The sequence below is a fragment of the Microtus oregoni genome, unplaced genomic scaffold (genome assembly GCF_018167655.1).
Source record: "Microtus oregoni isolate MIOR12 unplaced genomic scaffold, Mior012 000156F_ref0000345, whole genome shotgun sequence".
NCBI classification, from domain to species: Eukaryota; Metazoa; Chordata; class Mammalia; order Rodentia; family Cricetidae; genus Microtus; species Microtus oregoni.
Genome location: NW_024544811.1, coordinates 1,134,377 through 1,146,642, shown reverse-complemented (window position 1 = coordinate 1,146,642; position 12,266 = coordinate 1,134,377). Strand labels below are relative to the sequence as shown.

At 36.0% G+C, this 12,266-nt stretch overlaps 1 protein-coding gene across 5 annotated transcripts in view; it reads right to left on the bottom strand.

The window, feature by feature from the left end:
- Window positions 1-12,266, bottom strand: part of LOC121445084 (muscleblind-like protein 3) — a 96,937-nt gene that overhangs the window by 15,781 nt on the left and 68,890 nt on the right. For all 5 annotated transcript variants that reach the window (XM_041647084.1, XM_041647085.1, XM_041647086.1 and 2 more), the window contains exon 2: window positions 4,703-4,867. In XM_041647084.1, the coding sequence (XP_041503018.1) occupies window positions 4,703-4,756 (54 nt within the window). In that variant the 5' untranslated portion in view covers window positions 4,757-4,867. The remainder of the gene's footprint in view (window positions 1-4,702; window positions 4,868-12,266) is intronic.

The following is a 12,266-nucleotide window of genomic DNA, read 5'->3' as shown; positions in this document are numbered from 1 at the left end:
TAATTTCAAGCCTAGTTAAATTGTACCTTAATAATTATGAGTTAACTTTATAAACAAATGAAAGCTGATAGTAGTGTTTCTATACGAATCATAATTGTTAATATTAAACCACTCTAGCCCTTGAGAGAGCTAAGGAAAAAAGTTCAAGGGTCAGAAGTAAAAAATTGTCCTTAACGCCACATGGCACTTCTGATCTTAATAATTATAGCTGTCTTTGGGTAAAAAGGAACATTAGTCAGGTAGGCAAATGATTGGTCGACTATTTTGAGTAGAAGGGATAAAGAGGTGCCCAAAGGAAGGCATACAGCACAGTTCAGATCTACCATTATTTGGTGGAATAAGAAGCTACAATAGAGGTTAGGAATTACAATAGAGTGTCCAAACTCAGATCAGCATAGGAAAAGAGCAAATGATTATTTCTATAGGCAGACAGCCTAAGACCTTATAAGCGAGGCAATTTTGACTATTCTGACGAATGAGCAAGAAAGAATAAAAAAAAATCACTTGTTGGTTACTGCTATATGATAATGACATTCAATTAAATTTAGTATTCCAGTAGGAAAGTGAAAACTAGTTCAAAGATACAGTTTGTGGCATGAATTGTGGTGATTTCACGGGTATATGTTCACCCCCAGGGACACCAAACTGTGTATACTGAATGTATACAGTTTTTTGTATGTAAATGATACCTGAAATATTTTTTAAATATTTTTAAAATAAAATTATTACTTGGCTTTAACAGAGTATGAAACAGTTTTTCTCCCCTGAGGAATGGGAAGAGCTAAGATGAGCAAAGAGTCCACAGGTTGTATAAAAATTTCAATGCAAGACCAATATACGAAAGAGTACTAAGAGTTCCTATTACTAAGTTTTGGACAAAGGCAATCCATCAATAAAACAATAGAAGCAAAGACATAATCTTGCATGATAGTTAGAAAGATAACGCCATAGTAGAAAAAGAATCGCCCAAGGGGATAAACATATGGAGCACTTGGGAAGAACCAGAAATACTCTTTCAATATCTCACTTAAAAGATAGAGTTAGACATTCAGCTTTTGATCCACTCCTCATCTGTCTAATGCCTGGTACAGAGTATATGAACCAATAAATATTTACTAAGGGGAATGAGGAAAGATTCCTAAGCCACTGCTTGATTTTGATTTACCAAATTCAAAAATCAGAGAGCAAAAGAAACAAAAGTAGTTTAAAAGGTAGTGGTAGACTGAATGACTCTACCAGTTTTTCAATTAAGGAAGATTTTAGGCAAACAAATACTCCCATTTTCGAGAAATATGTGACATGTTAGATCAATCAGTTTGAAAAGCACAAGGTAACTTATCCCACCCACATGCATACATGTATGTTATATGTATGTGCATATTTTTATTGGTTACTAGTTAGTAGTACCAATTCTAATTAGCTAGATAGTACCAGAGGCTAAGAAATGAAGAGTTTCATCAAATGGTTTTTGTGATGTAACAGATCAAGCTATTTAACTGCCTATTTTTAAATTACACATAATTAGACATATTTATTGGATACAATGTGCTAAATGAACACACACATATATACACTCTCCCCCTTATATGTGCATTTATACTGAATTTAGAATTTCAGTAGAATGAAAACCATTTTAAAGATATACTTTGTGTCACGAATTATTCAATTGTGTCATATTGTGCACTGCATGTATATAAAACATATAAACATGATACTTTCCATCTAACTGTAAAATTCTAACCACTGACTCACCTCTCTCTTCATCTGTTCTCTCCACTACCTCTCCTAGTAACAACTATTCTATTCTCTAATTCTATGAGAACAGCTTTTGATGACTCCATATGAATGAGGTCATAATGGTAAAATATATTACTACAAACTGTGTTTCTAGGAGGTTTACTGTATTACTACTGTAAATAATATCCATTGGATATTTAAAAGAGTACATGAATAACTTAAATTATTATTGAGCATTCCTTAAAAGCAAACTAGAAACTTAGTTTTTCACAGATGGTCTCCTGGTAGCCATCCCGGTGACAAACATTTTTTAATATATAATTTATTCTATTTTATTTTTTATAAAGAAAACAAACTATCTTTTTTCATTTTGCACACCAATCCCAGTTCCCACTCCCTCCCTTCCTTCCATTCCCTCCACCTATCTCCACCCCCATCTATGTATGGTCTTACAGTATCATAATTACTTTATAGATATACATGCATCATCATCTTTAGTAGTGAAAATCCTTATCACTAAAATTCTTCAGATCTTTAAAATTTTTGCTTTATTTGAGAGTTTTCTAGCGTGTCTACCTTCTTTCTATTCTTCTACAGTGTTCTTTTGTCTCCTGATAATGCAACTGGAGAACGAGAATCAAAAACAATGGCTTTTTAAATGCACTGGAAAATGCTAGGGAACCACATTGTTTGCTCTACCTGGTAAACTTAATAAAGTGAAGAAAATGCTTTCAAAGATAGATATTTACAGTAGCAAATGTCAGTGCAGACAAACTTGCCTGCTATATCAACCATTCCACTTAAATTGATAAAGTGTGGTGTTTATTCATTGTGCAGTTACACTGAACAGAATCTCTTCTCTTGCTCTCATTCTTTGTAGGGTGACATTCCCTTTATCTAGGAGCTTATAATAAGCAAGCTATATTCAATTTTCAAAAGGCAGATGCGCTCTCCTGGTATCCTAGAAACAAATCAAAGTATGCTTTGTGGAAAGACCTGCAGTTCAAGCCAGTGATGCAAATGGTTATTAATTTGCTATCACACAAACAGAGGTCCGGAAAATTTTAAGTAAAATTTATTCTGAGGACAAGCATCAAATTATTAGTAAGGGGGCTATTAAAAAAGATAACAGAGCAGTTCATAGAAAAAGTAGGTACCACAGAAATTAAACAAAATTATACATTATCTGTATTATTGAGATCAGGATTCATTTTAAAGACTTTTTTTTCCCCAAATTAGGGTAGTAAATTTCACTTAAAATTACACAGATTAGCTCAATTATAAGAGATCTACAAAAGCAACTTCCTAAATCATATGAGGAGCATATCAACCGTCTCAGTATTAGATTTTTATGCAGATAATAGTTACAGAAATTAATCTATATTAACTTATTATATCACAGCAGCTACCATTAAATATTATGAGGTAGGAAAATTCTAATTGTTCCCTGGGGGTCTTCTATGTAAAACTTATATAATTCACACACTTTGTTTGGGACTTGTACCATGATAAAGCGGAAAAATAGTAGAAAATATTTCTTTTGTTTATTCCCATGTAGTCACATTTTCGGGGTTCACAAACATGTCTACTTTTCTGTGATTCCCAGTATCTTCCCACACACATGTTCAGTAAAGGAGGAATTGTGATCCTTCAGTACACAGAAGCCCAGAAAAGTTCAACAAGTACTTTGACCATGTAAAGTATGACTGAAGGTTAAGAGCTCTCCAAAGAGCTCACTGGTTACATGAGGATTAATTGATCAACATAATTATCCACACTGAGTTAATAGGCTAACATATCTGGCAAACTGATGGTGATTAGATTACCTTAATCTGTCTAGATATTCTCGAAACAAGAGTATCATAAGAAAAAGCATCAAGTACTCAACAGCCTCCTGTGGTTGGACTTATGTAAACGGGTACGCTAGCTAGAAGACCACATCAACATTCTGCTCCTTGACATCTAAATCAGTTTTGCAATGAGATAAGCTTTACCGAGACCAGGTTGTTCCACTCCCATCTTTTCACTGCATCTAAATACTACAGACAACTTTCAACTTTCAGGGACAGCCACTGATGGATGGGTAACAAAGGAAGCACAGTCCTTTCAAATTGGTCTTGTTAATGGTTAAAAGGAAGCAAGATAGGAGAATTTGAATGAGAAACCACTGAGTTAATCTGGAGATGTGAAGAACTATAACAGAGAGGGGACAGTTTTCAATTTCCACGGAGAGGTGCTAGACTAAAACACAAATTTATATTTTAAGGTGTCAGGGCAAGATTAATTTTCAAAAGCATAATATGAATAGATGGAGTTTAATTACGTTTTTGAATGTCAAGCTCATAGAAAATAGGAAACAACGGAGAAATAGTAACCACAGGACAGAAGGGCAACAATTCAAATAAATGCACCATGTTACCTACTAGATTGAACACTGAAATAGAAAGAGCACATTAATGGAAAACCTAATGAAATCCGAATAAAATTTTGAGTTTATATAATACTCTTTGGATACCAGCTTCTTGGTTCTTGTTGGATGCTGTGTTTGAACCATAGTGAAACTTCACCTCACAATTAACAACAAAGCCACAAATAACAAAGTTACCAAATAAGAGAAATTTGTTTGAATTAATGTCCTACAAGTCAAATGTTTCAGTGTAATATTTCCGCATTTTACAATTCCTCAAACCCTCTATAAACGCAACCAAGTTTTTAATCCAACACACTCGATTGCTTCCTTCATATGAACAGCTCTGAACTGGCAATTAGCACACAGGCACTGCCATAAATCTTGTAGTACTTAACTTTCCAAAGGCCCTGCAGAGCTATTTCAATGTAAGCATACGTGCTTTGCCAATAGACATGGAGCTGGTGAGGAGCAGCACCCAGCATTAGAAAACAGTCATACAGCAACCAGAAACCCCCACGTACACTGGCAGTGTGCAAAGACTCTGCCGCAACTTACAAGAGATGACATCTGAGCGTTCTGGAGCATAAGCTGCATCTGCTGGGCGAACATGGCTGCGGCAGTCCTCTGTTGAATCAGATTGTTTCTCCCATTAATTTCCAGCTGCGACTTTAAATGGGGTGGGGGGTGTAGGTACTTGCAGTTGTCTCGAGTGCACCGACCCTTAGAGCAAAAATTTAGACAAATTTTTGTTCAGTATTTTTAAAATTCTGACATGACTAAAGAAATAATAGAAGCTTTTTGAACTCTGAGAAGCCACAGTCACAAGCACTATCCACGAAGTCACTCATTTCCTTTTCTTTCCTGTCCTGTAAAACTGATACTCTTAAATCTTCATCTCCCAGCAAAAGGAACTGAGACTAGGAGAAATGAAATGACTTGCCTATGGAGCACATACATAGCTGCTAAAAAATGAACTGGAATGAAAATTTAGTTGGTCTGATTCCATAACTCTCTTAGTTGCTCTGTTTTGCTTTACTTTGATATGCGTCATATCATATTTAGAACATAAAGTATTAGGAAAGGTATGTCATAAAATGTAAGTAGAAATTAAAAAGTTAAATAAAAATCTTTCAGTAAGAGATATAAAATCATTTGTTTAAGACCTGGGATCTGGCTCCATATGTAAAACTAATTAAGAAAATTCAGGGAGGATATTTAAGTATTATGCACAAGTATATAAATTCTGGACTTTATTACCTCGGACATTCTAGGCTCCAAAGCTTTTTATTTCCTCAAAGCCTTATGATATAAAAAATATCCTTGAATCCAATGAAGTTTTGATAATCTGAGAATAAATCTGTATGTCTGGCAGTCATATTGCTCTTCAGGTTCTAGTAGCAATGTCCTTAGGTCATTGAGATACTTGAAGCTAAAGTATATCTTGGATTCAATTTTTTATTCATAGACTAAGCACTTTCAAGAGAGGCTAGTATCTGAATTCCATTGAACCATTCCTAGTGGTTTATGTCTGCAATCCCAGCATTGTGAAGACTGGGCAGCAGGACTGCCATGAATTTGAGGCTAACTTAGGCTACAGAGTGGGGCCCATTTCAAAAAAGCAAATGCAAAATCCCCACACGCCTTTGATGTCACTTAAATGCTGACTCAGCTGCCGATTATGAGGTAGCAAAGTGTCACTGGACAAGTTGTTTATTACAATGTCTTAATACGACCTATCACTGTATTTAACTATGACCTTTACATGAAGCAACTAACAACTACCCTGTTTGGATTACTAAATCCGCCATATGTCTTTTAAGATAAGCACAACTGCAAGTAAAACATTTTTCCCACAGATGTTGATTCTTTACAGTGCATGAAGTTATCTGAGGAGGAAGACGAAGGGAGGAAAAAAAAGCAACCTTTTCATTTTGGACTGAAGAATGCAAGTTGCTAGACTACTTGAATTCCCAGGAGAAAAATGAATTAGTTCACCAAGAGTTTTTGTTCAATACATCCTATGCATTTTACTTATTTGAGATACCTAAATGGTATATGCATTTATTGACTCATATTTCAGTATCTTTCTATGAAGACATTTCTACAATTTCACTGAGAAACATGGTGTATTTCAAAATGTTTAACAAGCTATATATAATACAAACTTGAATGCACTGTAGCTGCTCTTTCTTGAAGAGTCCTCATTAATTCATACATGTATATATATACACTTGAATGGTAATTGAACATATTTATGAGAGAGTATAACCTAAAACCTAATGTGAAAAATTGGAAGTAAATTTATTGCTTTCTATCATTTTTCCTTTTGTTTCTTCCACTGGTAAACTTGTTTTTAACCAAATTAAATTAACTTATAAAATCTAATAATATCCTGACTTCAAATATATCTTTACATTTTATTGCTAAATATTGGAAAATGAAGAAATTATACATACTAAGAGTTAGAAATGTTATTAAGATGATTTGCCTAAGTTCATACAAGTAACTTAGGAAAAGCTCTACAACTTCCACACATACACGGACTGTAAGGAAATTTTCACCTACAATGAAAATCACAATCTCAGGGGTCTTTCCCCCAAAAAACCATGAACATCGTTTCACATCTACTGTACTTCTTTTAAAGGCTATGACAGTCACAGGGATTACAGTACTTAGATCCGTCACTCTCCAGCAACATAACTAAGGCTATCTGGCTCAAAAATTCAAAGCCTAGAAGATGCATAGCACTTGGTGACTTCCTTCATGCCATGGCGGTTTATACTTCTACTTCAGCCTTCTTGCTACTCTTTCCAGACCCCAGCAGCAAAGATTTCCCCAAGGCTCAGGCTAAATCCTGTTCTCTTCTCCCATCTCATTTTCCCAAAGAAATGGAATTGTTTCAAGTTGCAGGCAGCCCTGTAATTGTCCAGATCTTAAATCTCAATTTATCTCTGACCTCTCTCCTGAATTTCAGTCTTTTCATGAGCAGCTGCAGCTGCATTTGGGGCTCTTGCCCTCTAACCAGGTGGAAATACCTTGCCTATCTCTCATCTTGCTGCACACTCCCATTCGGGAACATTGCATCAATTCCTATGGTTTGGGGCAGCAGTGAGGAAAAAAAATCAGGCAGCTGCTGAGCAGGATTGTCTTGGGTTGCAAAGCCTAGATAGCTTAAGACAATTAGTATTATGTAACTATGGAATATGATTTGTAACCCCTCTGCAAAAGAAAAAAAAACAAATACATCTTTTATATTCAGAATTTCAAACAATAGAATGCCTTTTAAAGGGAAAGAAAGGGAACTAGTTGGGATTTTAGCATTTGCTAAAAGTTACAGAATCTTCCTGTAATAAAAGAAAGAAAGAACAAAGGAAGGAAGGAAGTACACTGTATCTGGCACATTTTCTGCCAACCCAGAAAGAAAAAAAATTGAACATGCCTTTATGATTTTATATTAATGTCCATTCCAAATAGTAACTTTCTTTAAGCTTTTCCCCCAGAAACTAATGAGTTTTTTACAAAGCAAAAAAAAAAAACAGTACACAGAAATAGAAAAATATGGTGTAAAAATTACATCAAGTTGGGCTATAAAACCAAAGCATGGGATCTGATGTAGCATGAAATAAAAAAAAAAACGAAAACAAAAACTTATTCGTCTTAATTATGAGATTTTACTTGATTTATAAAGCATTCTTTTTTGAATGACAGAATCCATAATTTAATTCTGTAACTATGCAAATGCGCAGCAATACTACCTTACCAGGGGCTGTTACTTATGTTAAAAAAATCTTATAAAATACAAAATCTACATTTTTCTAACAAAATAATACATGAGGAGACCATGTAATTTAATATCTATCTTATCTATAATATCTATCTAATCTGTGGAATATACTGGTAGAAAGGAAACCAAGCCCCTCATAGAGTTTTTAAAACCCACTTCAGGATTCAGGGTAATATATTCATATGCAGATCATTTGGTGATAATAAACCTTTAGATAAGGTTCATTGTTTCTTCAAGAATCCCAAATTAAGTTACAGATTTAAATATTGTAATTGACATGATGGGAGATATAAATGTAGATTATGACATTTGGTAACCCTTGTTTTTCATTCTTAGCAATAAAATGGCTTTGGTAAATCATGTATCTACAGGATAGGATGTGGATGGGGACTATCTCAAAAGACTGTTGCAGTCCTTTGGAAAACAATGACTACAGATTACAAAGGTTCCTCCCATGATGTCCCTGGGACTACTAAGTATGAGTGGGCCATATGACAAGCTTTCACAATGGATCCATAATAACCCAGTACCAATCGTGACTTTGAAAATTAACCCTCAAATTCCACAGTCAAGTCAATGGTGTCCCAAGCCCTCTGTATTCTTCTCTAGACCCAGAGAGTCAGAGTTGCCATGTATTGGTAAGTATTAGACCATGTCCTGAAGTCATAAACATTAGGAGAAAACATTCTTTGGCCTAAGAGATTTTATCCTAAAAACAGCAGCTAAGGATGGCCAAGACATTTAAGTCGATCTTCCCCACCCCTTAGCCATACACAGTGACTTATTTTAAATAAAGGAGTTAGAGAGTGAGCTCATTTATGCTTGCCTCAATTTCCCTCTTTTCCCACTTTCTTTTCACCTTAAAAACATGTTATTCTCCCCTGGTTGTCATTATGTTATTAAGTTAAGCAACTAGCACAATGATTCAAGAAGTAGTTCTCTGCTCAAATAAGTGCTCCCACACTGATGAATCTTCCAGCTACCTCTTCCCCCACCTACTGCCTTAGAAAATGCAAGCAAAAGCAGCAGGAAGAGGGGATGGCTGATGACATCTGTGAACCACATCCACATCAAGAAGTTGATAGCAGACAAAGGAGGAACTTGTGGAGCATTGTAAAACCTCCCAAATTCAATCTATTGCCTTTTCCCTACCTTCAAGCTTTTCACACGTGAATAGAAAGCCTTTAACCGAGAAAGAAAAGTAGCATTGTAATGATTCAAATCCTACCTAAGTCTGGGAGTTATGAGAGAGTCTGTCAGCTAAAAGAATACTATGTAGTTGGTAGAAAAAAAACCTATGAAAAGTACTTTTTATGTTCATGAGAATGTCCTGCCTTCTATCAAAATAAGAAAAGGACCCTAGGAAGCTGAAAACTACCCTCTGTCAGTTACTGCATCTTTAACAAGAAAGCTGTTTATAGAATAACTTCCTTCTTCATATACATTTGGATTTGTGGGGGTAGGGATGAAAATAACCTCTCAAATACGATTATACCTGAATTACCTTTTCAAAGACATAATCTTACTGGTCTGCCAAACACAGCAGCTAAAAATTAAATGTTAAACACATCACATATATGATTTGTTCAAGAAGAAAAATAGTTATTCTGTTTTAACAATCATGTAGTAAAAGAAGGAAAAAGTCCTGATCTATGATGTCTCACTATAACATCTGTGTGCTCACAGATATGGCTTCTCAGAGGATGTAGGAGTGAATATAGAATTTGCATTTCCCAGGCACTAGGATGTCTGCTTTCTGCAACCATCACAGACCTATTGAAATCTAGGAAATATCTGAAAGGACAAAAGGAGAGTCGACATCAACCCAAGCTGAGTGTTAGCCAACTATCAGCAATTAACAAATCCCCATTTTGTTTCTCTTGGAGTTCTGGTTTTCAGATAATAGGGATAATCTGCACAATTTTCTCTTCCCAATAGTTTATCACCAGTCAATATTGATGTATCATACTAAGAGTATCCTTGAAGTGCTGCATACCACCTTTATTATACAATTGAAGTGCTGGTTAGAAAACTGGAAAGAGAAATTTTAACAAACCATTTTTAAAAAAATATGTTGAAGGCAAAAAATGAGGCTGAATACAAACCACCAAGGAATGGGCCAGCTAAGTGCTTCTCTGAATTACAGTCAACATCCCCTTCTTCATATAATTGGAATCCTGTTTCTTGAAACAACTCAAAGGTACATTTCTCAGGGCAATCATGGCTTCCATGCAGCCAGCTATCAAATCTGAATAGGCAAGACTCTGGGAAGAGAGTAGAATTTTCCTGCTTTGTAGCTGTGACCTCCAAAGAACGAAGAAAGGATTAAGCTCAACAATTGTCTGTTGTTCTAGGAGAGCTCACTAAGATAATTTGAATCTGAGAATTGAAACATTTTAGGGTTGAACCAGACTTGAAGGAACATCCTGTGTACCCCTATCTGGCAGAGAAAGAAAATGAAGGCCGAATGGGTGAAGGGATTTGTCCTAATTCACAAGCAGCTTAGTAAGCACAAAAGTCAAACTTCCACATTCTCACTACCCAATATGGAGTCTGTTCGACTGACTCTGTGTCTGGAGGATTGTTCCTGAAGCCTTCTCCCCACCCCCAAGGCTCCCTTATCTCTCCCGCTTTTGTGCCTCCAACTGTATACTCAGCATTGCCCAAGCACTTATCACTAAATACATCAATAAATTGTTTGCATGCCTATCTCCTTCACTAGACTTCTAGTCTGTCTCTGGAAAGAACTCTGTCTTCCTCGTCTTTGAATTCCCCCAGGGATGTATCTGCACCTGGCGAATAGTGGCCACACAAGTTTTCTAAACTTTGGCCTAACCATTTTATAGAGCACCACACTTAAAACTTCTCCTTGCTCTCTTTTCTATTGCCTTTTATGAGATCCTTCTTTCTCCAAGAAAGAGAATAATCAACACGAGACTCCTAGTTGAATTTTCTAAAATAAACTAATATTTCATTTAGGTTTAGAAAACAGCTGTCATGATTATGAACCCCGAGGAATATATGATCATCATGGTCGAAACACTCTAGTAATTTGGTATAAGTGAACCGGAAGTGACATGAATCCATGAGGCACACGGACATCACCCCTAATTTTAATCCCAGGAGTCTTAAGATCCGCCAGAATATAGCCCCACCATATTGGATAAACAAAAACAACAACAACAAAAATTCAGCCATTGATCTGTATCTAATCAGCACCTGGTCCTGTCCAAGGGGAGCTCTGTATTTCTAGGGTCAGTTTACAGCAAAGTGCTTCTCTGCCTGCCCCACCCCTACCCAGAATTTCTCAGAACATGCTGTAGGTCAAATTCCCTAAGCTACGTAGACAAAGGTGGAATACAGGGCTTTAGGAGAATCACAGCACGTAGAACCTTCTTGTGGCTTTCTACTATAAATACTAACTTTAAAGAAATACATTTCGCTCAACTTCACCTTAGTTCACATTAAATATTTACTTTTGAATAATCACGGGCTTGAATTTTTTCTCTGAAAAATTTCAAAGAGTAAATAACAGTAAAAAAAATCTACTTGTCGTCCACAGGCAAAGCAAGCTGACCTCACCAATATCCCAAATCTACTTCTGCGCCACCTCCTCCCACGCCGCATATAGTTTTTACCCCTGCTTTAACCAAATACCTTCAATCATTTTAATAAAATTTTTAACTGGATCAACAAACTCCTTGTGAATGAATCATTTCCATTTAAAAATAGCCAGAATCAAACTAAACTCTTAAGATAAACACATTGGTGCCAAGTTATTATCAGCTTCAGAAGGCACTTCTGGTGATAAGCATTCGAAGACGCTGGCTTTCAGCATCTGGCTACAGCTAACATAAAATGCCATTAAATAAAGAAAACTTCGTGTATTATCTGCAAAAAACAAATCCATGCAATCCAACAGCGACTTACTACACAGACTTTGTTATGAAACAATATAAAGGGTGTCTGTCTCTGCCCAGCAGCCGAATCTACTGTACTCCAGCTCCTTTATTTCTTTGTCCAGACACCCCGTTCAGCATCTACCCCGTTCAGCAATTAGGAAGCCAGGACAAAAAGAACACCAGCTGCTTGTACCCTTTCTATCCCGCTAAGGCTTTTGCTTGGAATCCTACCTAGAGACGTTAAATTTATCAAATAAAAATACAAGACTCCTAATTTAGTTTGACTTTTAGATAAGCGATCTAAGTTTAAGTATGCTCCATTCAATATTTTATCTGGTAACTTTCTCCACATTCTCTCTATGCTATGAATGAATTAAATAAAGTCAAACCCTCCCTCCCAAATCCCTTTTACTCACTTTACCAAAAGGCCCGG